This window comes from Trematomus bernacchii, unplaced genomic scaffold, assembly GCF_902827165.1.
Source record: "Trematomus bernacchii unplaced genomic scaffold, fTreBer1.1, whole genome shotgun sequence".
NCBI lineage: Eukaryota > Metazoa > Chordata > Actinopteri > Perciformes > Nototheniidae > Trematomus > Trematomus bernacchii.
The window spans coordinates 5,778,322-5,800,834 of NW_022988066.1; the positions used below are offsets into that span (position 1 = coordinate 5,778,322).

Sequence of the window (22,513 nt, forward strand, 5' to 3'; positions counted from 1 at the left end):
TATTCCTAGAAGCATGGACAGCAAACTAATTTAAAGGACCTATATAAACAGGCAGTTTACACTGATTAGATGATGTGTGGGAATCCGATTTCCCTCTAAAAAGTGTCCTTAGAGGGACACACATTGCAGGCTGGAAAGGCAGCGTGTTTGTTTCAGGCTGAAGGACATTAGATTTGGAGTTCCTTAGACCCCACAGCTTTTTACTCGCCGAGACATCCAAGTTTAATCACTGTCACTTCCACAGAGACACAGCATATGACAAAAAGTCTGTCTGTGTGGCTATTGGAAAATGTTCAGCACTGACAGGCATCACGTTCAGAGTGGGCCAATCAAGCAAACAGGGAAAGAATGTTGCAACAGGATGTAAGCCGTAGACACTACAAGTAATAAATATAAAGGATAATAGAATATTCCCGGTACACAGACACATTCACAAACTTCAACACAACCATCCCTCTTGCCAAAAAACAAGGATTCAACAATCCTTTATGGACATTCTGCAACACAGGGTCACACAATGAAATGCAGTTGAAGCTTAGTCCGAAAATGGTAAAGAAGAAATGACAAAACTAAATTGTAGTGCATTTTGGTGGTGTATTTTTGTATATTCATCAGCAGGAACATAAACAGCAGCAACAAAACAAAGGTGAAGTCTCAGGTGGAAATATGTTAACATTCAAATGTGACATGCGGGAAATCTCATCAACTTAGGAGCATTATAGATATTGATGGTAACATTTCTACCTCCTATCAACAGAGTCTGTTCAACAGCTAAATCTGGGATGTTATGATTGAGTCCGAGACTTCTGGGTAAGCTAGTCTTTTTTTATCCATCTTATTTCCTACAGCAGGATATCAGCAAGGAACAGGCTTGGTAGTGGAATATCCATGTGTCCTAGTCTTTTTAGCTTAGTTCGTGCTTCAGGAATAAAGACAGAATTGCAACACTTAAAAGGAAAATGAAGCAAAGTTCATGGGAGCTTCTGTATGCTGCATCTCCATGTGCCACAGCAAGTTACTACTGTAAATGAAACATCCATATATCGAAACATACGATATAGCATCAAAGCAGAATTGTGAAATTGTGTAAATATGTATATCTATTCACCTACAGTAAGTGATCTGTATCACCTCAAACATAGTCTTTTACTACAGGGCACATGTGGTCGTCCAAAGATTCAAGGTTTAGTGTTCAAACTGTTCTCTCACATTCCTTCACAATGTGTAGTCAATTAATGTCATACAGATATGTTGTGCATGTCATGGCTTCAACACAAAACAGCCTGAATGTGTTGTTACCTATCCAAGTAATAAAAACAACCAGACACACAGACTTATCAAAAGGATCCCTCAGGGAAGGAGGTAGAAATAAAATAAGTTTGCAAAAGGAAAGTAAGTTGACCACAGTAATGTTTGCCAAGTGCATCCAAATGTGGCCTAATACGGAACCAAACAAATGCAGTGTCTCTGCAATGCAGCTTTGCCCTTTTCGGCCAGCTGGTAATTGGCCCTGGGCCGGCCCATTTATCGTGGGTAATAGTAGCACTGCTTGAATTTTCATGCAAGACCACACTGGGGTTATTTCCATACAGCCACAAGTTATGATGTCATCTCTCAGGCCTGTCTGCTAACATACAACAAGCTTTCCTATGTAGATATGGTCATATATATATTTGCTAGACTATTACATTTTTAAGTCCCGTTATCATCACCCAGCAATGTTTAAAGGTAAAAAGCAAAGGACAGTAGCTTTCAAAGACACATACTTAATGAGAGTGTACCTCAGCTCTATCGGCATGTGTGATACGGTATGTGTTAATCAGAATCAGACCAGAATCAGAAACGGGTTTATTACCAGGTAGGTTCACGTGTACGAGGAATTTGACTAGGTGTCATGGTGCATACATAAAAAATAAAAATAAAGATTTTAAAAAGTACACAGATAGCGAACTATATTAAGAACACTGTAATACAAATACTGTAATACAAATATAGTAAGATAGCAATAAAATAAGCAGTAATTTACATCGAAATAGAATGCAATAAATTATAGAATATAAAAACAGGTGGCGAGATATGACTCAAAGCAGTGAGTCGTGGGAATGAGTGAACCGACATGTCTCTATTACTTAAGCCAATTCAGGGCCGCCCCTCCCTACACGCAGATCACGCAGACTGCGTGGGGCCTCACCTCGCGGAGGGGGCCTCATGTCGCTGAGGGGGCCTCATCTTGCGGAGGGGGCCTCATCTCGCGGAGGGGGCCTCATCTTGCGGAGGGAGCCTCAACTGAGCCGCAAATGCGGCGCAACTATGCGCTTATGCGGCGCAATTAGTGTAGGCGCGGCACAGTTTCGCCGCTGCGAGGCTCCACTAGAACCCCCCCCCATAACTTTGCGTGGGGCCACAAGTTGGCCAGGGGCGGCCCAGAGCCAATTACACAACTGGCTTTCACTGAGCCCACAAATATTTCAGTCAGCAAACATATTTTGTATAGGCATTAATACTCCAGAGTTGGAATGATAAGAGTCGACATAAGAAATGGGATGGAAAAAGAGTTCAAGGAGAAGATAAGGAAATGTCTGCCCATATGATGCAATAGTATAAAATATGTAATTATTTGCCAACTAAAGAGGGCTGTGTTCTGCCTGATGAGGGGGGGATTCAAAAGTGAACACTTATTGAGGGGGAAAGAGACACACTGAACAGTTTGGCTCATTATATTTGTTCGTGCTGCAGGGGTCCTACACAGTGTTATCACTAAATAGCCCTTCTTAACCCAGGGGTGGGATGTAAACAAAATAATTATGCACAGCAAACATGCATGTGTTGTTGCTATTGCCAACATAATAATTGGTATTTAAAAATAATTTGGGCAGTTCTCACCTACTGTGTGTACACAGACCCTTTTAGAACCAGCTCAGTGTGATAAACATATTAAATCAACATAGTAATGTGATGTATTTATTTAATGTTTGCTTATACTTTACTGTGAAAAGTCTGTTTCAATATAAATTCCAATATTAAAATGATTGTTGATTACCTCTCTGATGATGATGAATAAGATATAGAATGTGTGACTCATTCATTTGCAACACTACATGTGCCATGAATAGTGCAGCTGTGCGTCATGGTATATATTTAGGTGAAATAGGGAGTCATATTCAGCTGATTGTCGATTGTGTGTAATCTATGCCTAACTATGGAAGTGGAATTCAGGAGCATGCATTTACACAATCGTACATTATGTGCACTGCGGATTTATAAGTCTTGTGAAAAGAGTGCATTCATTTCCATGCATTTGATTGGAAGTTTTCCATTTTAAAGATTGTAATTAACATGATGTGGAAGCTGGGAGCATTCAATACTGCTATTGCACAGTATAAATGTTAAAATTGGCCCTGTTGCTATTAATGGTCAAAATCTACAATTCAACAATATTCAAGTGTCACTTCCAAAAGAGGTGTTTTACTTAAAGGGGACCTATCATGCAAAATGCACTTTTGTACGTCTTTTATACATGAATATGTGTCCCCGGTGTTCCAGGGAACTCACCAAGTGTCAGAAAACACAACCCTCTCTATTTTCCTCCATACCCAAATCTCTAAAAAAGGGGCTGCAACGGATCTGATAAAAACTGATCCAGATTTGAACACTGTCCTGACGTCAGGACGGTGGCGCTACGGCTATTGGGCCAACTCCACCAATCAGGAGGAGACAGCCACGGCCATTGCCGTTCGAAAGCGCTGGAGACGCTGTAGTACATATGCCAGGCCTGTAAGTGGTGCTGTTCTCACTGAATCTGCCCTTGCAAAAACAGAGCTAACATTTTTCAAATTGAGCGAAATGAGGCATGGCTAAAATGCATGATCTGTTTGGTATTTTGAAAAAAAAAAAGTATAAATATGCCTTATATAGGTATGGTACTACACTATATTATTCAAATATAGCATGATAGGTCCACTTTAAATTGTAGTTATTCCAGAAAGGTTTGCACAAAATAGCAGTGAGCTCTCAGCACAAGTTCAGAGATTTTTAGGGATTAGGCTGACAGTCAACAAAAGCGTTTAATCATTACAAACAAATAATAACAAAAGAACTACTGGCAGCTGAACAGATACAGCACTTGTCATGCTACCAACTACAAATGAATATGTCAGGGTTCATTTTGACATGGTAAATATAGCTGGAAACAGATGTAGACAGCGTAATACTGTGACTGTGGATCACAGGCAATTCCTGGGTCGGTTTTCTTCCCCTAGGAATTGTTGTGAATTATTGTGCAAGGAAGAAGACACAAACAAACAGACCCAGCAATGACCACATACACACATCAAGACACGGGCCGTTTCTCAATGTCGAGTAAAGCTGCTGCAGAGCCACTATTTCAAGTATACTACGTCATCGAGTGGCGCCGAATGCTGGGCATTTAAACAGTCCTTCGGCGCCACTCGATGACGTAGTATACTTGAAATAGTGGCTCTGCAGCAGCTTTACTCGACATTGAGAAACGACCACAGTCACACACAAAAAAGGCAAGATCACAGATGCATTATGGGAACAAATAATAAGAAATGGCTGAGCAGACAAGAATATATTTGGACATGGCTCTCATGCGGATGTGTGATCATCTAGAAAATCTCATCCACACGGATTGGCTTGTATTTCCATTAGCAACATGTTGACAAATGTATCCGAGCACTTCAGTTATGTGTTGAACTAAAGCACCCTGATGCTGCACACCATTCTTCAAACATATCATGCAGAGGGAGCTGAGCTGGGTCCACTTAGGTTGTGGCACCATGTTGTTTTCAGGCCACGGTTTCCCGTCTCCAACCCAACCATTTCAAACTATGTTATTTCTCACACTTTCATTAGCAGTGACACATTTGCTAGAAATAATCGATTTATCCCCAGCTTTTGAATCTTGCTCAAGAGCGTGGGATGTAATACCGCATCTCAGGTATGGAAAGTTGCTGCTGATTTTGAAAGCAAATAATCAAGTTGGAAACCGTTAACAGGTAATATATAAGTGATTATTCTGCGGCAGTGGTGAGGCTCACCTTTCCTTCAGGCTCTAGGAGCTGTTGTGCCTTTCCTTCCCAATTTATTGCTGATCAATAGTATTAAATGCCATGCAGCCTTTCCTCTTCAGAGCACTGGCCAGTGGACTGTCCACTCAGTAGTAAATCCCCGTGGCTCTGCGTAGCCATTCAATTTTCCGCCTTCAGCCTCTGAGACTCGCATCCAACGAATGAGTGATGCACTTTAACTGCTGAACATTAGGTAAGCGGCAAGCGCATGTGTATGTGTGTGCACTTGTAGCCAATTGCACACATGCATCATCATGCACACCCGTACACAGTTTCTGAGAGATGATGTTAACCCATGGCACTCTCCCACAGTCACTGATGCACATACAGTAAACTTCCCTGTGAAATAATTGATGAGGCCATTTATGCCCATGTGTAAAGTGCATGATGTGTGCAAAAGCTCTGGGGACAAAAGCAAGACAAGGTCCTCTTCGTTTTCCCAAGTGGATGAATCAATCACCTAGCTGTGAGAAAGACAATATAAAAAACAGTTTGCATCATTTGGGCGCTCTAATGGCTTCAGGCCATGTTACACACAGAGTAGAAACAATACACACTACTACTGTATATAGTCAAGATGAATATATTCAAATGCAGAAATATTCACACGCAAGGAAAAAAACTAATGCGATGTATATCTACACATACTTTCCTGATGATATAAGCTATGCCAGCACAACACCAGTGCCATGAGATTGTTTTACACTGAAGGCTATGCTTACTTTTCATCATACCCTGTTATTTAAAATATATTTTGAAGTTAACACGTGGTGAAATGCAAAGCAGTGAGGATTAGCAAGCATTAGGATTGGTACCTGAATAGGTTTGTGGGCGGCAGGGGCGAAGAGTTTTAGCAGGAAGTGTCACATTGCAGGGGTGTCAAGGTTTGGTATTCTTAACTATATAGCATGCTCGCTGGCAATATTCTCATAAAGCCTCCTGGAAGCACACTTAGTTATTAAAGAAGAAAACCTGATGAATTATAAAAACATAGCGCTGGTTGTCAACAATAGTTATCATTTTTGTTTTAGTTGTCTGACTTGAATGAAAAGCTTACTGAAATGTTAGGTTAATCTGCAGTTTTGTTGAATTTGTATGCATTTTACAGTGATATCTGGATTATTTATAAATGGTGCCGTCTCAAATAATCTTTCCAACATTTTAAGAGGGAATTTCTGAGAACAGCACTTGTTTAATCTGCTTCAACAGTGCAATACACTTTAATTCTCCCCATAATATTTCCTCATTAGTCACCGTCTTTGCCCATGTTTCTATACTCTGTTTGATCCTCCCACTCCTTCATTATCATCCTCCTAAGAAATGTCCTTTTGCTTTCACTGAGGTTACTAAATTCATTTTTTGAGGGAATGACAGGGCTGTTTTATTTTCAAATTGTAGTTGATCGTCACAAATAGTGCCCATAAAGGAGTTCAGGTGGGCAAGCCTTATACAACTGATTGTATGAACAATTGTTCCCCCTTTTAAAAATGATCAGACTTACCCCAAAGCCTAATGTGGTAGCCAGACACATTGCTCCATGTAGAAAACAGCTTGTTTGGTTGCCAAGAAATACTTACAAATACCATTTATCTAGTGTTCATGAAAAAAGACTTAATGAGTAGACCTTGGGGAACTTATCTAAGGAAAACAGCAGCACCATAGCGTTGTTTTTTAAAACAATGTGCAACACTAGCCAATTAGAACATTTCAGCAACAATACATCCTTTGTATCGTTTACTCTCCAACTCATTTAAAATATGAGTATAAGAAACTACTGAAAGTTTGTGTAAAACTGCCTATTTCATCTGTTAAAACGTCAATGAGTCCTTATTTGACTTGGGTTTACATTTTGCATAACTTGCCTTAAGGTTTTCCCATAATCTTCAAAACAACAAATGGTATCTTAAATTCTGTTCACTTCAAAGACGAACAACATCAAAGCTTTCTCAAATCTCAAATGGCTTCTGTGAGATAAGGTCACAATGACGAGTGTCCAAGAAACCAGTGAAAAAATCCGCAAGAAACACAGCTTCAGGTGTGAGAATATTACATTACAATAAGGTTTTGATGATATGATACAGAAGCATAGCAACAGAGGACAAGATAACCTACAGTACAGCATGCAAAGTATCCTCTTTGCTTCCATCAGCAAGCCTTATCTCTGACAAGTTTAAAGCTGCTCAATGGTCAAATTACAAACCCAGTTGGACCAGTTGGTCACTTAAGAAGACAGTGAATGTAGTGCTCTACTGCATGTAGTAAATAGGCAGTGATGTTGAATAGGGCCTAGATGTAACGATGTAAGTTAAACTGAACCTGCTGTGTAACTGTGCAAGTAGGGGTTACTACTAGCAACAGAAAGTGGACCTGATTATTTAAGATTGTGTTCGGAAATGGATGGAAAATTGATTATCCAGTTCAGGGTCTGAGGCAAGGATGGGAAATAAAAAAAATAAAAATAGACCAGAGCAGAGCACAACATGTTTTGGTACATGACAGCTTGGTAGTTGTTGATGATATGTTGACACCGCAAAATCATTAGAAAACCTAAATTAAAATGTTGCTTTATAGATGACAACTCCTCTGAGAAGTATATATCGATAAGTACTTTACTGATCCAAATGTGGGACATTTTTGCATTGCAACAGCATAAAAAACAAGGCAATGTACATAAGACAAATTAAGACACTAGAAATAAACAGTCCAAAATATTTCTGAAATAGAAATAAAATAGCATTAAAAAGTAAAAATGTGGAAAATATACGTAGAAATAACTTTCATCTATTCATGCAGGTTTCAAACTCAAGTACCACTACTGAATGGACTTAATCTGTTAATATTGATAGGATTATCTCCAGAGTTACTTTTAATAATTTAATAGATGCAATGCGTAGAAGGAATATTCACCCAATAAAGACCAAAGTAATTAATGTGTTCAAACGTATGCAAGCACAGTGAGGCACATCAAATCATTACCTTCAGGGAACTGTAGCCAGTTTATAGTGAACACTGACTCTGCCTCTAAGTAAATACAAAACTCAGCAAAAAGCGAAAAGCGAAAAACTTGAAGGAGATCTATAGACCAAAGTAGTTAAGCAGTGGAACTAGGCGAGTCAATTATGCATGGGAATGGGATTGTTATGTGGCATGTTCTGTTCTCTAAAATAAGACGTTTGTCAAGTTAACTCCATTTATAGGTCATACGGGAAGAAAATGGCTGTATTGAAGAAAGTTACACAGAAATGATACCCTAAAAGTGCACATGCATATGAAAAATAAAGAGAGTAAAAAGTAGACACGCATTTATGACTATTTGGCCTCATTTAGATTACATCTGTGCTGATCTTGCTCCCAGCCAAATATGCAGACAATCAGAATCCCAGATTATTCGTCTGCTTCGTTCCCTTTCATCCTCTTCCTCTCTGTCTTACTCTTTCACACATACGGCAGAACAGGGGAGGCCCTGGAAGACCCCTGCTGGCACAAAGTCAGAGTGCTTTGAAGATCCCAAATGGATCAGATGTGTTTTTGTTCTGTGGATCTACGCAGCATTTTCAGAGCATAAGCTGAGTGACATTATGTCAGTTTTGTCAGGCCAGGGAACTAATAAAGTAAAGTATGTAAGTATGTAAGAGGCTGTGGTGAGTAAATGTTAAATCCGTGTTCCAATAATGTCCTGGTTCACAGACTACCAGACAATACAAGGCATACAGTACTGACCTTGAACTCTCCTCTGCAGCACCCACAGCTTTCAGGCATGAGACAGGGCGTATTCAATAATGAATATATAGAAACATCCCCTCTCTCTCGCCTGGCTCTCTCCCTCTCTCTCATTTATAAAAGTTTTAAATAAAGTATTTTCTTTATCGAGTAAATGCTTTTAGAAAACGTTATCAAGAAGTGTAATGGAAACTGAGGCCTTGAGAGCTAGCTAAAAAGAGATTAAGTGTTCCGTCATTTCCATAATTGATGCAGAGAATACAACCCACCAACATTTTGAGACAAAAAAGACTGAGTCACTGTCAACCAACATATACTCATTATTTACATAAATACATCATTCATTCAAAATGTCTAGTTTAAAACAGAAATGGTTTCAAAGAGAAGCTGGGCTATTTTGATAGAAGATATTTTGACATGTCACAGTTGCCCATGTATGGTATAGCAGTAAAGTGATTTAATGCATGCATGATAGCTCTCCTTCACAATAACGGACACGAATAGAATGCTGGAGACATTATATATTAACACCAAAGATCAACAAGTTCAAAGTCTGCTTTTTGGGGTGTTTAGGTAGCTCTCAGTCTCCACGCGGTTTACTAAGGCCGAGTCCTATTTGCTGTTAGAAGTCTGCGGTGACTCTTTAACCTCCATCGCACCAAAGTATTTAGTTACATTTATATTTAAATGTATATCAAACTTATTAGTGATGGAGAAACTTGAAAAGTGAATGCACCACCAGAGAAAATAAGCAGTGCTGTCCAATCACATGTACAATGAGCTAATACTAGGGAAGTATTTATGGTACAGGTTTTCCAGTGATTAAGATCATGAATAACCAAATAAAGCAACAAAAAATATAAAGAAAGGATGTTTTTGACTCACTCGCATACTTGTGAAAATAATGCTCAAAAGGGGGTTGTTTCTTAAGATATGTGTTCTGATTTGATTTATCTTCCATGGTAGGAAAGCAGAGAAAGAGCGGGCACTCGGCATCTGTGCATGGCTGCTGTTCAGAACCCTGGGGCATGCCATATGCTGACATAGCAAGGTGTCAGAAAACACAGCCCGAAGACAGATTAAAGTGTGTTTCACAAGATCCACAACTGACCCCGAGGCCCTGGCAGAGGTAATGAGAAGGCAGAAGCTAACAGGGGGCACTCTGCATAATGGCACAGCTGTCATCCTTATCATGCTACTGTGTACAATTCAAGTATTACTTTCAAAGCACGATTTCAGACGCAGAGTCACAGAATAAGAGAGCAACAGATAAGGGCAGAGAAGTAAGTGCCATTAAATGCATGCACTGTAAGGGACGTCAATACCTCATGTGTTGAGCTGCATAGAAAACAACACCGCATTGATTTTCAGAACATGCAAACAGGGAGTCCAGACGGGTCACTGCCAAAATAGCTGAGAAATAAATGCACCGGCTAACTGCCATATGTTTGGATTAATATGCAAGGGAGTTTGACCAAGACTGATTTACTAAAGGTGTCTATCTTCAAACAGAATACCCAAAGATAGGAAAAAGAAAATAAATTAAACACTAAGGGTCTAATAAAACTATGATAAAGGAAAGTTGTTTGTCACTAGACCAACATCTGAGCAAATGTTGGGTGTCATGCAAGTCATGCAGGTGGAGTTCCCAACTGTAGGTGTTTTCCATATTGTCGATAAACATTAATGTAAGTCACAATATCAAATAAATGTTAATGTTGCATTCCTTCTGGCCACTGTTGAATACAATGTCTCACTGTGAAGGCCATCAAAGATGCACGCTAAGCATTCTCTGGGGAGCAGTGATGTGAAACATCTGAGAACTGAGCTAATGTCACGATATCATGCGAGGCAGGAGGGTCAACTGAGGCCACACCAGAGCAGATCTAATGCATCACATGACTATACCAAAGCTGGAAGAGAGCAACATCGTATTAAAATCGTGTTGACTGGATGTTTAATCAACTTAGATTTAGATATGTCATCAATATATGACTGTTTGAGTGGAAGATGTTTGATTATTGCAAACTTTGATCAGAAAAGTTAAACGTTTAACCTGTGTGCTTATCACATTAAAGGCATCAGTAAATAAAGTAGTATTTTTTTGAATTGTTATAATGTTAAATTAACTTTTGACCATGCCTTAGTAAAAAAATCACTGTCTTTTCAGCTGCCCTATTCATTTTCCCTGTTCCAGCTTCAATGAAGCATTGCTTCCTGTAACATAATAAGTGTCCGATAAGTAGCATGCCAAAAAGCAGGGGTTCAAGTCTGCCTTTGGAAATCATAGCCTCTCACAGGGTTCAAAAACTCTTAGAAATACTCTCGTCCAAATTGAAACAAGGGACATAAAAAAAGTACAAAGAGTGGAGGTCTTCACATCTTCAAATCCAGTGAGATTTTCCCCTTTTTTAGCATGACTTTCAAATATGAAGTTAAAGACTCTCTTTATCCATTTCTTCATTAAACAAAATCACACATTTAGATTTTCCTTAAAAAGATGCTTCTGCTGTTAACAAGCTGTTGTTATATTCTTAAATACAACTTTCCAACTCCTGAGAGTGACTGTGGTTTTAGTCAAAACTTTTACGAGAAGTATAGCCTCAATTTTTGCCTCCAAAAAGTGTCTGTTTGAGGTCCAGCTTCCTGCTTTTCCGCTAGCTTAATGGATTATGACAGTGATGCAGCATGAAGCCTTAATCCCCTCGCCGCCGTCGTCTCCCCTCCCTTTTATGTTAAGCCCCTTGACTAGAGCGTGTGTGTGTGTGTGTGTGTGCGTGCGTGCGCGTGTGTGTGTGTGTCAGGTGCCAACCAATGCAATGAGCCAAACCTTGGGCTTGGATGATACACAAAAACAAAGGCGGCTAAAGCATCCACTCCTGACAGCCAACTCTGCCCCTCAGGTGTCCGGCTAAGTCAATATGCCAAGGAATCATAGCTCGCAACCTAATGACCAAGAAACCACATTTTTAGAATATTGTTTTGCCGTGTCTCCCAAACACAACTAATCAATGATTTATGTGAATTTAGACAAGCAACAACACAAACTGTGCATACGCATGTCATGCTAATTAACTATATCCGTCAAGATAAAGCTTTTTTTTTATTTCTAGTTTATCCTGTAAAGTGTGTTAATACGTTTTCACTTTTACTCATGTGACAATGGAAGAGGAACCAACCACAGTGTCTGCTGGACCAGAGGGTGTTGTGCATGTAGCACATATCGAGTTATGGCTGTGTGACGACCTCTAGAGTATCAAGAGCAAGTATGGAAGAAAGAAGCTTCTTCTCTGGTGTCGCATCACAAAGAGGCAGAATGTCAACGACCTAACATCCCGTAGGTTGGAATCTTACTGAAGAGGCAGCATTAGGGGGAAGAGATCAGAAAGTGTTTGCTCATATCACTTTCAAACCCAGACCGACTTTGAGAGCAGGAATGCAACAAAAAAAGCGTATTGTATGTTTTTGCTTTGCTTAAATAATATAGGTTGAATGGTAAATATATATTGGATAGATCAGTGGTGGAAGAAATACTCTGACCCTTTGATTGAAGTAAGTCAAACTATCAATACAAAAATATTCCATTAAAAGTAAAAGTCCAGCATTTAAAAACCCCACATAAGTAAAAGTGATTTAAATATGTTACTATAACTTTTAATATTATCTTTTAATGTGTTTAAGTATCAAAAGGAAAAGTACACATTTTGCAGAAAAATGGCCCCTATGATTTATCATTATTTGGCAAATGTGTAACATTTGTCTGTAGCTGGTAAGGATGGAGGTTTAACTACTTTAGATACAGTGGTGGTTTCCATCGTAGGGATCAGGCCCCCTGTCAAAGTGACACAATATATTTCTGAGGGGTTGTTAAATTATGAATGGGGTACAATAACTTTTTCCACCAAAATTGTATCAGTATTTTTTGAAAGAGTATTCATTTAATAGGAACTGAGTCTATTACTGTAAAGTTTTAATTCAAAGCTACATATTGGTTTACTGAATTAAATCTTATAGGAAAGAAGAAAGTATAGGCAACTCCTCTAGCTCATTATGATGAAATAATGCTGGCTGTATCTGTTTATTGTAACTGGGATATTTATAGTTATCTTTGTCAGGTATTCCTGGAAAGGGAAGTCGTAGAAAATGATCAACGAGGGTTTATTTCTGTGCACATAACAAGTTTAGATGAAATGGAATGTGTGAGAAAGAAGTGAAAAGCAAACACTAAATAAATGTGTGTGTGTGTGTGCGTGCGTGCGTGCGTGCGTGCGTGCGTGCGCGTGCGTGTGTGCGTGCGTGCGTGCGTGTGTGTGTGCGTGTGTAAGAACGGGAGAGAGCGAGAGTGAGACAACGGAGAAGAGAGGTGTCTTCTCTCTGATGAAATACTGTCTGGCAGTTCACCGTAAATGATGAAGCCTCTCTACACCTCTCACCCTGGAAACTATGGTTGGAGAGCTTTTTACCTCGTTAGCAGCTCGTGCTGTGAAAGGGTTACAGGAGAAAATGTACCTGATGAGACACTGATGTGAGTTTTGGGATCAGCAAACTTATATTTACCAGATATCTGATCGACTGCATCAGAAGGACCAGCACAAAGACTCATTAAGTGGCAAGGCTCATTCTTTTGCACTGCTCTCTTCCAGTAGACCCTATCTACTGAGAGGTACAGTAGGCCTGTGCTGAAGTCCCATTAGTCTCTTTTGAAAAGTAATTTAACATTTTAGTTTAATATGCAATGATGTGCAGTTTTTGTGCAAATATATCTTTGATGATGCATGGCGTGATACAAAGGGATCATTTATTTAATAGCTTATAGATTTGTTTTTTTACAGAAATTGTTGTTTTTTAGCTGTTTGGATACAATGTGCATAACTGTCTCAGAATATGAATGTGTGTACAATGCCATTTCATTCTCTCTGTACCGTTTTCCAGGGTGTTCACTGAGGAGATGTTCTGTTTATTTCAGACAAATACTTGTATACTCAGATGTTGGTATTACAATCAACTGTCTAGACAGAATAGTCTAGTAAGTAATACCTACGCACAGTGGCGACTGGTCATTAGGGGCAGGTGGGGCACAGCCCCACCTAGTGTCAGCAGAAAGTATTACAAATAATGATTACAAAAATGCAAAAAAAAAAATAAAAAAAAATATAAAATATATTTTAAGATCATGTTTAATCATCTGATTCGTCTGTACATTGCTGTTTTAGTCTGTGTTCTTCTAATTAGTGTGTCTACAGTCACAGTGTGTGCCTATTGAGCTGTTTAGAGCCATGTGGGACAAAACCTGATTATGCCCCTTCCTCTCGCTGTGAAGTCAACGGTGACTGTAAAAACTTCACTGCGCATGCTCAGAGTATTTTGTAATGAAATGTGTGTGGCAAAAAAATAATGACCAGAGGGGCATGGAGCTACCATCCCCACCATACGTCATCTCAAATCATTCAGAGCTGATTGGCTGTAAGTACGTGTGCCGCGAAAAGTGTGCTGTGTGAAGAGGAGACGAGAGAGCTGCAGTGGCGCGTCCTAAAACCAGGAAGTAAGCACAAAAAAGCAATGAGATTTCTCCAGAGGATTTTAGAAAATAGCTCGAAATAAGATCTGTGGGAAACTTACCTGTTAGATAAATGCACGTTTTGTTCAGCCGGATAACATCCACATGTCTACCCTACTTATATAATTTTTTTATCATAAATCTATGGATTAGATTTATGATAGACTTTTGAAACTACAAGAACATAAGGAGGACTTTTACAAAAAAGTAATAGAAATGTTTGTCCAGAAGGATAGGCAAATGGACTTCATCTTCAAGTCAAGGTAAGACCGCCATTTTATTGAAAATGGGATCTTACTAAGAGAGAACAATTCAATATTTAAATGATAAAATGACATTTTTTGGGTATCCTTTTGTTGAACTGTCTGTTTAAAATTAATCGAAGCATCAGACAAAAAAAGCTTTTGAAAATAATATTATATTTTGGTTTAGGTCAAAATATAATATTTGTAAACCTGAAGAGTCAGTGCCAGTGCCTCACCAGCCATGAACCTCACTGCACGTCACTGCAGAAGCTTATATATAGACATCTACGTTTTTTGTGCCCCACCACTTTTGTACATATAAAAACGCCACTGCCTACGCAATATTACCATTTTACCTATCAGGACATAGTTTTCAAATAAATAAGTGACCTGTTATCCCTAGAAGCCAACAATAGAATATTGCAATGTTTAATGCTTTACATATATATTTAATGAGTTTAAAAAAAAATAATGTACATACTGTAATGGAGGACATCAGGAGCCAATGCATTAGAGCATCCATTAAGTATCCCAACAGCTTGTTAAAGCTAACATTTCTCCATGTGCCAAACTTCTGTCATCATTTGGTTAAATCAAAGCCTCCTCCATTTCTATAACAATATTGTTATACCAAGATACATAAAGTAGAATGCAAATGCAAACAGCTAACCTTGAAGTACCCCGGTTTTCTTTCTTTTTTCTACCTGCCTCTCAAGGCTTTCTCCCTGTAATCCTTTAGAAAATATGGCTACCGCCTGCAGTATAAAATGTTTTACTATATCACAGGCCTTCATACTCAGTGATAAAGTAAGCCCCTCAGTGTTATTAGCTATGAACTTGCCCAGTACTCCAACAGGGGGGGGGGGGAGCTTGGCCATGATAAATGAGCTTGCTATCTCAAGCAATGTCAGGGTGAGCATGTTTTCTATCCCCCTGGGGTAACCTTTAATTCAACCCAAAAACACTGAATCAAACAAATTGACAGGAAAAACAAGCACAGTGTATCATTCATTTCAGGAAATGGTTCAAACTTTGAATGCAAGTGCAGTCAAGATGAATTACTAGCGTTTTTCTCATTCCCAGGTGCATTTCGCCGCAATATCATCTTTGTTGCAGCATTTTACTATCATCATGCAGTAAAGTAGATGATGAATTCTTATTGTAATATCCCCAAATTAACAGGTAACTTTCCGCTGGGGGAGAAAATTAAATTACAGATCATCTATTTCAAAGTACTTATAGTACCCTATCGGTTTAATCTCATTGTCAAGCAACTGCTAAGTCAAAAATGATTTTAATTGCAAGACATGCATCTGAATTATTTCTCTTTTTGCTAGATCTTTAAGTGTAATGTTTGGAATCCAATGACTTAGTATAGAGCTGTCGGAAATAATTCATGTTAACTGCTGCGAAACAGTTAAATGAAGAAAAGAGATATTAAGATGTCAAAGAAACATGTTATTCTTTTAAATAAAATGCATCATTTGTTAGACAATGCTATAGAAAGCGATAAATAATTATCACTGAGTGAAAATAGGAAGCTCATTAAATGTAAGTTATACTAACATAAAGCATTTACCTACCTGTGACCACTCATGGGAACAAAGGCAGGATGCAGCTGACAGACATTGTTAGAGCCAGTATTTTGTTTTATAAGAAAGGCCACCAAATGTTGACGTCTGTAGTTAACACACTATAAAAGACTACAATTCCCACAGCGCCTGCTCAAAAAATGACAATGATGAACAACCTGCTAGAAAGACGCCGTTGAGGAACGGTTTTGAATCGTACAAATACCCTTTAAGTTATATAAGCCTTATCAAGAAAAAAAGAATAGTTGTTTGTTATTTTATTTTAGCCTATTTGGTTTGAATATTGTAAAGGCCTATTTTCTTTGTTGCACATGTAAAAGTTTGTTATTTTATTTTGAGCAAACACATCGCATAACATCATTTAAACCATCGGAGGCCAAGCAACTCTTCAACTATAAGTAATATACAGTAAAGGAAGAAAACGAGTTAAAAATGTCTGTTTAAGGCGTGTAGTGGCTTGAAAGAAAAACAAGGAAGGAAGCCAGGACAGACATTATTATTATATTTTTCTGATATTTCATGCCTATGCTATTCAAACTGGGTAGGTTGTGCCAATTGAACGACTTGTATGTCGGTTCTCTTCCCAATAAACAGTGATGGTGTTTCATGGGAAGTTTTATGCAATTCAGAAAAAGTAAATGTGCCAATAAAGTCAGACAGGATGGATGGTGGCAATAACTACAATCAACTTAGATACTCTAAAATGAATAAGTCATTCTCAACTTCTCCTGTAGTCAGGCAAGCTTGATGTGCTTCTATTGGTATTTTTTTATTATTTGCCACAGATGTTCTTTTGACTTGGCACAATAAGTGCTGTTTGAGGAAATCTCAAGTACAGTAATACAAATGAAAAAGCAAGTCTAGTGCAATGTTTGTCTCAGGGATGATCGGGATGTGCATTTAAGCATGCTACACATCAGCACTAAATGCTGCCATGTGTATTTAACAAGTCATCCATGTCTGCAAAGACCTTATTCAAAAGCGTACTGATACAGCTCTTTCTATGGTTATGTTGGCTCATTGATATGGAAACCATAACACAGGAGAGGTTACCAAACAAAAAAAGCTCAAAGTTGAGGGTTTATTTTGTGCGGATTACATAATATCTATTAAAACAGATGCACAGTATGGGCTACCACAGAAAGATTGGAAATACTTTATGATTCATAAGAATAAGATTGTTTCCTGCTTATGTTTTTTTTACCAGAATTTGTAATGTTGAATTCAGCACTTTCATGTCTTCATTTGAGAGCAGCATGAATGCAATGTTGTGTTTTGTTGTTTACTAAGGTGTCAGAATATATGTTGCAAACAATAAGAAAACTGTTCATGATGCATTCATGTGTTACTCTTATTTGCAGCTATCCTGTTTCGGTTTACTTACATGTTATTTTATGACGGTATCATGCTTTGTTCAGGACTGTGCATGTGGATGTACATTAGAGACTTCCTCGCTACTAATAAAATAACTCGGTCCCACTTCTGAGTCAAATCGAATTATTTGTAAGTAGGTATATAAAGGTTTTGTGTGTTCAGATAAACCCAGAGACTTTAACAATCCCTTGTTTCCAAAAAAAAAGCAAACAAAAGTGGATAAAAGCAGTGTATTGCTGTGGCAACAGGTACAGCTGGCAACAAGTCTTCAATCAATACTTACAATACAATACATTCTCTCGGGGACTGAAGAGTAAACAGGCTGTGTTCTGAGTTCCAGGCTGTGAGTAAATCTAGCCTTTCAAAATCTAAAAACCACAACTGTCAGAGGTTCAGTCATAACCTGCATGAAGCAGCTTTATGAAGACATCCTGGAGAAACAGGACAGTTGCCAAGGATGTCTTTCCAGAATAAATAGGTACAGTCCCACCTGGAGTCTGTGTTTGTTTTACTAATGTAAGTAGGTCTGCTGGATTTTGTTGTGGGATTTCTGTGATAGTACACATATGTTTACTATTACCGTGCAAACTGAGTTTATATATATATCCATAAGCAGACTGAATATTTGTTGGATTTTTTGAATGCGTTTTTTTGTCCCACCGAACGTTTCAGGTAGAAATTGGTTTCTTTTTATGTCAGCAGTTAAAATGAACTTGCAAAGCACCCGGATTCAGTAAGATTCAGACATATATGCAGAATTATAATCATAATCAGAATAATGTAAAACGTACCGAACCCTGATTCACAGCCAAACAAAGTCAGTGACAATGGACCACAGTCTTTGGCACTAACCCAACAGAGTCTTTGCAACAAGCAGTATAGCAAAGGGATAAGCAAAAAGTATGAATTGTGCTTTTTTCCTGACCTATGAAAAGTGTTTTGTTCATCAAAGTTCAAGCAATCAAAACCAAAAAAAGGCCTACAGATTGTAAACAATTCATTTAATAGCATCAGAAAATGTTAAATGAGGATTTGTCTCGTGTTAGTACATATTAAAAAAACGTAAACCTCTTTTAGTGAGTCAGCAGACTCCTGTTATCTTGTCTTAAAAACAAATCTCAAGTGCTTTGGCTACTCTTTTGTTGTACTTGCATCCCAGAGTAAATTGAATTACCTGTGTGACCAGCGGCTCCAGAAGCCTCTCCACAGTCAGGGTGCGGATTTCAAGACTCTTGGGGTCCCATTTCAACAGGATGGGGGAGGTGGCGGTCGTCATGATCTCTGTTGGAAGCAAAAGCAGATCAATGGTTAGTGGATGGTTCGCTGTGAAAAGCTTTCAGCGCACAACGTAATCCCGAGTTCCCCGCTGAATCAGTACAGGCACTTGTGTTAAGAGGAGTTGTTAGAGGAACACTCTATACTGACGCCCAGGTTATAGAGTTATTAGATAAATCCTTGTTAAGTCATGTTTATTGCGATGTTGAAAATCCATAGATTCTAAGGTTTATTATCATAACGCCAATATTCCATTTAAACATTGCGTTGTCCCAAATGTGGTCATGGTCTGAACTTGATAAACCAACTTTGCGGTTATGAAAAAAGTGTACTCAAAAGAATCAATCTACCACTCTGTCTGGCCGTTATTACTTTTTCACTTTTTTTAAATTTCTCATTACTAAACAAACAACAATCAACCCATCAGAAACTAGTATTCACAGAGTTTGTGCCAATACTTAATCCCCACAGAAATTCTAGTGATTCCACAAAATATAATGAATCCCAGGCTAAAATAACTGCCTCAAAAACAATGTTTCTGTGGATGTCCAGTAACTGTTGACAGTAAGAACATCTTGGCATATTAAAAAACACAAAAAAACACTTCCAGGAAACAACAAAATAATGGCTGACCAACTCTCTAACCTTATACTTCTGCAATTAGGTTTCTTAATTAAGTTTAGAATCACAATGCAGCGCTTTGTCCATCTTAAAGTGGACTTCATTCTGTAAGCCAACAGCAAATTCAGTAAAGTGTTATTGTGTTTCTACAATTAGCGAAGCCAGACGTCATTTAGTGGAGTTATGGCTTGGATTTGTCCACATTGCCAATTACTTTAAATAAATCAGGTACAAACAATGCATTGGAGAGCAGCCTTGCACTGTTAAATTGTCCAAATTAAGAAAACAGTTAAGAAAGGAGGTAAAAGTAAGCAAAAAACAGGAGAAAGGTTGCAGTTTTAAATAAGTAAGTAAGTAAAACTTTATTTATATAGCACCCTTCTCAACACGGATGTACAAAGTGCTTTACAGTACAGTACACAGGACACAATTCAAAGTACAACTATAAAATGTAGAATAAAAGGCATAAAACAACAGCAGGTAACACATAGGATAAAACATAGGATAAAACACCAATGAAAGACAGCTATTAACTCACCTCCTCCGGCGCCCCAAAGGCCTGTCGGAAAAGGTGGGTCTTTAACTGCCCCTTAAAAATCTCTATTGAGGCAGAGGCTCTTAGTTTCTGGGGGAGTTTGTTCCATAGCCTTGGGGCCACCGCCTCAAAGGCACGGTCCCCCTTAGTCTTTAGCCTGCTTCGGGGCACCCTTAGGAGGCCTTGCTCAGAGGACCTCAGGGCCCGGGTTGTGCTGTGAGGGTGGATCAGGTCATTGATGTAGGCTGGGGCTTGGCCATGGACAGCTCTATATGTGAAGACCAATACTTTGAATTGGGTTCTGAGATGGACAGAGAGCCAGTGCAGGGCAGAAAGGATCGGAGTGATGTGGCATGTTTTGTTGGACCGAGTGAGCAATCTGGCTGCAGCATTTTGGACCTGTTGTAACCGGTTTATTGATGTTTTGTTGAGGCAGGAAAAAAGAGCATTGCAATAATCAAGCCGGGATGAAATAAAGGCATGGATAGCCATCTCCATTTCTGCGTTGGATAGAACCCCCCTGAGCTTGGCAATGTTCCTGAGATGGGAAAAACAGGTATACGGGTCAGGAGTTTGATGTGTTTGTCTAGTAGCATAGACTGATCGAAAGTTACACCAAGGTTTTTTATGTTTGCCCTAACATTACCACTAAATGAACCCAGGTGGCTTGCTACCTTAGAGGCGATGCTATCAGCCGCTAAGATCAAGACATCCGTTTTTGATGCATTGAGCTGTAGGAAGTTGCTTGACATCCACTCCTCAATTGCAGACAGACATGTGATGAGGGTGTTTAAATTCTCAATTGTGACAAGTTTGAAAGAGAAATATATCTGGATATCATCTGCATAACAATGACACGAGACACCCTCAAATTGGCTAATTAAGCGGCCCAATGGGAGCATGTACAGGGCAAAAAGAAGGGGGGCTAAAACAGAACCCTGGGGCAGGCCGCAGGATAGTGGAGTGCTGTGCGATGAGAACGGGCCCACCGTCACGGAGAAACTTCTCCCACTGAGGTACGAGGCAAACCACTGGAGGGCAGACCCTGAGATGCCTACCCACTCCCTGAGTCTATCTAGCATGATGGCGGGGAGTTCGACTTATTCATTTAATCCGACAAGTGTCTTAATGGCCACATCTCTTGATAGTAGTAAACAGCAAAACCAGAAATCAGATAAGTGAAAATACGCCCCCCTGAGATTGTACTGACCTATGCAACAGAAGTTTTAATCGATCTTTAGACAATCTGCTTTTTAACATGGAATATTTCCTCATTAGTGTTTGGAAAACGTAAACTCAGTAGGGTTGTATTAGGTAAATGTGAGGACTGAACAGCTGGCAAGGGGGTAGCTGTCTGTTTTATTGTGAGGATGTGTTTCTACAGTAAGCATTTTCAGAATGGGCCAGCTGGGGAATGGCTCAGTCTACTGCCAATGTCAATGAGGCAAAGGGGAGTACAGAATGTGAATAAGAATGACAGATCTGGGCCAATACTACACACAGTTGGCTGACAATGGACGAAAAGCAGGACATTGGGCAGCCTGGATATGAATGAAACCACAACCAGGACATTAAACTTATCTGAAAAGAGCATGGACCTTTCGATAAAAAACTGTAAATGATCAGGCCCGCACATAAGGTGGAGTCATTACATTTTGTTCCCGCAAGGAAATCTGGACAGGAACATTGAATCAGGAAATGTGCGTCTGTCAACTTATCAATCCGTCAAGTACAGTTGTGTGACAGAACCTGAAGGAATACTGCATGTAATGTCTCTGTTCTGACATTTTCAAAATGGAACATAGTGAGTGGTAGAGAGGTGTTGCTACATGTTAAAGTGGTTCAGCCTTGATTTGCTTTTGAAAAACCTGATAAACCTGAACACTTGCAAAATGGAGCTATAAAATAAATTGCTCTAGCATCTCAAATGTGAGGATTTGCTTTTTTCAGAGGATTTGCCCGTTTTAAATCATTAACTTCAAGGTTCAAGGCTTTTATTTGTCATACGTACATAGCTACAGTGTAGTTATGTCGATGAAAATCTTAGGTCACAATGGAACTCCACTAACAGTGCTACACAATAAAACAGAAAAATTGAAAAATAGTGCAATAAGAGTGATAACAAGTGATCATACATATACTTGACATGACCTATGAAGAATGTGAACGTTTTGTATGAACCTTTGTCAATGTGAACTTACAAGTTATACATGTATTAATCAAAAATGATTGTCACATTAATCAATAAGGGAACACTCATTAGATGCACTCTTCATAAAGTCTGTGTTGACACTGATTATTTTGAATGCTGGCGTAGCATATTTGTTAAGAGTCAGAATGTAACCTACGTAGGAAAGGTTTGCTGACACTTTCCAATCGAAACACAAATGCTGTTATCATTACAAAAGGGGCTCAGCTGAATGACAGCAGACCAAAAGCAAAGAATGCAAATCACAGCGCACAACACAGTCAGTGCCAGGGAGAGTGAAAGTTCTAGTCACTCA

The 22,513-nt window shown here is 39.0% G+C and overlaps 1 protein-coding gene across 1 annotated transcript in view; it reads right to left on the reverse strand.

Moving 5' to 3' along the window:
* The window catches only part of ctnna2 (catenin (cadherin-associated protein), alpha 2), a 283,286-nt gene that overhangs the window by 241,807 nt on the left and 18,966 nt on the right, over positions 1–22,513 (reverse strand). The window contains exon 2 of the mRNA XM_034120744.1: positions 18,753–18,859. Within this exon, the coding sequence (XP_033976635.1) occupies positions 18,753–18,854 (102 nt within the window). The 5' untranslated portion in view covers positions 18,855–18,859. The remainder of the gene's footprint in view (positions 1–18,752; positions 18,860–22,513) is intronic.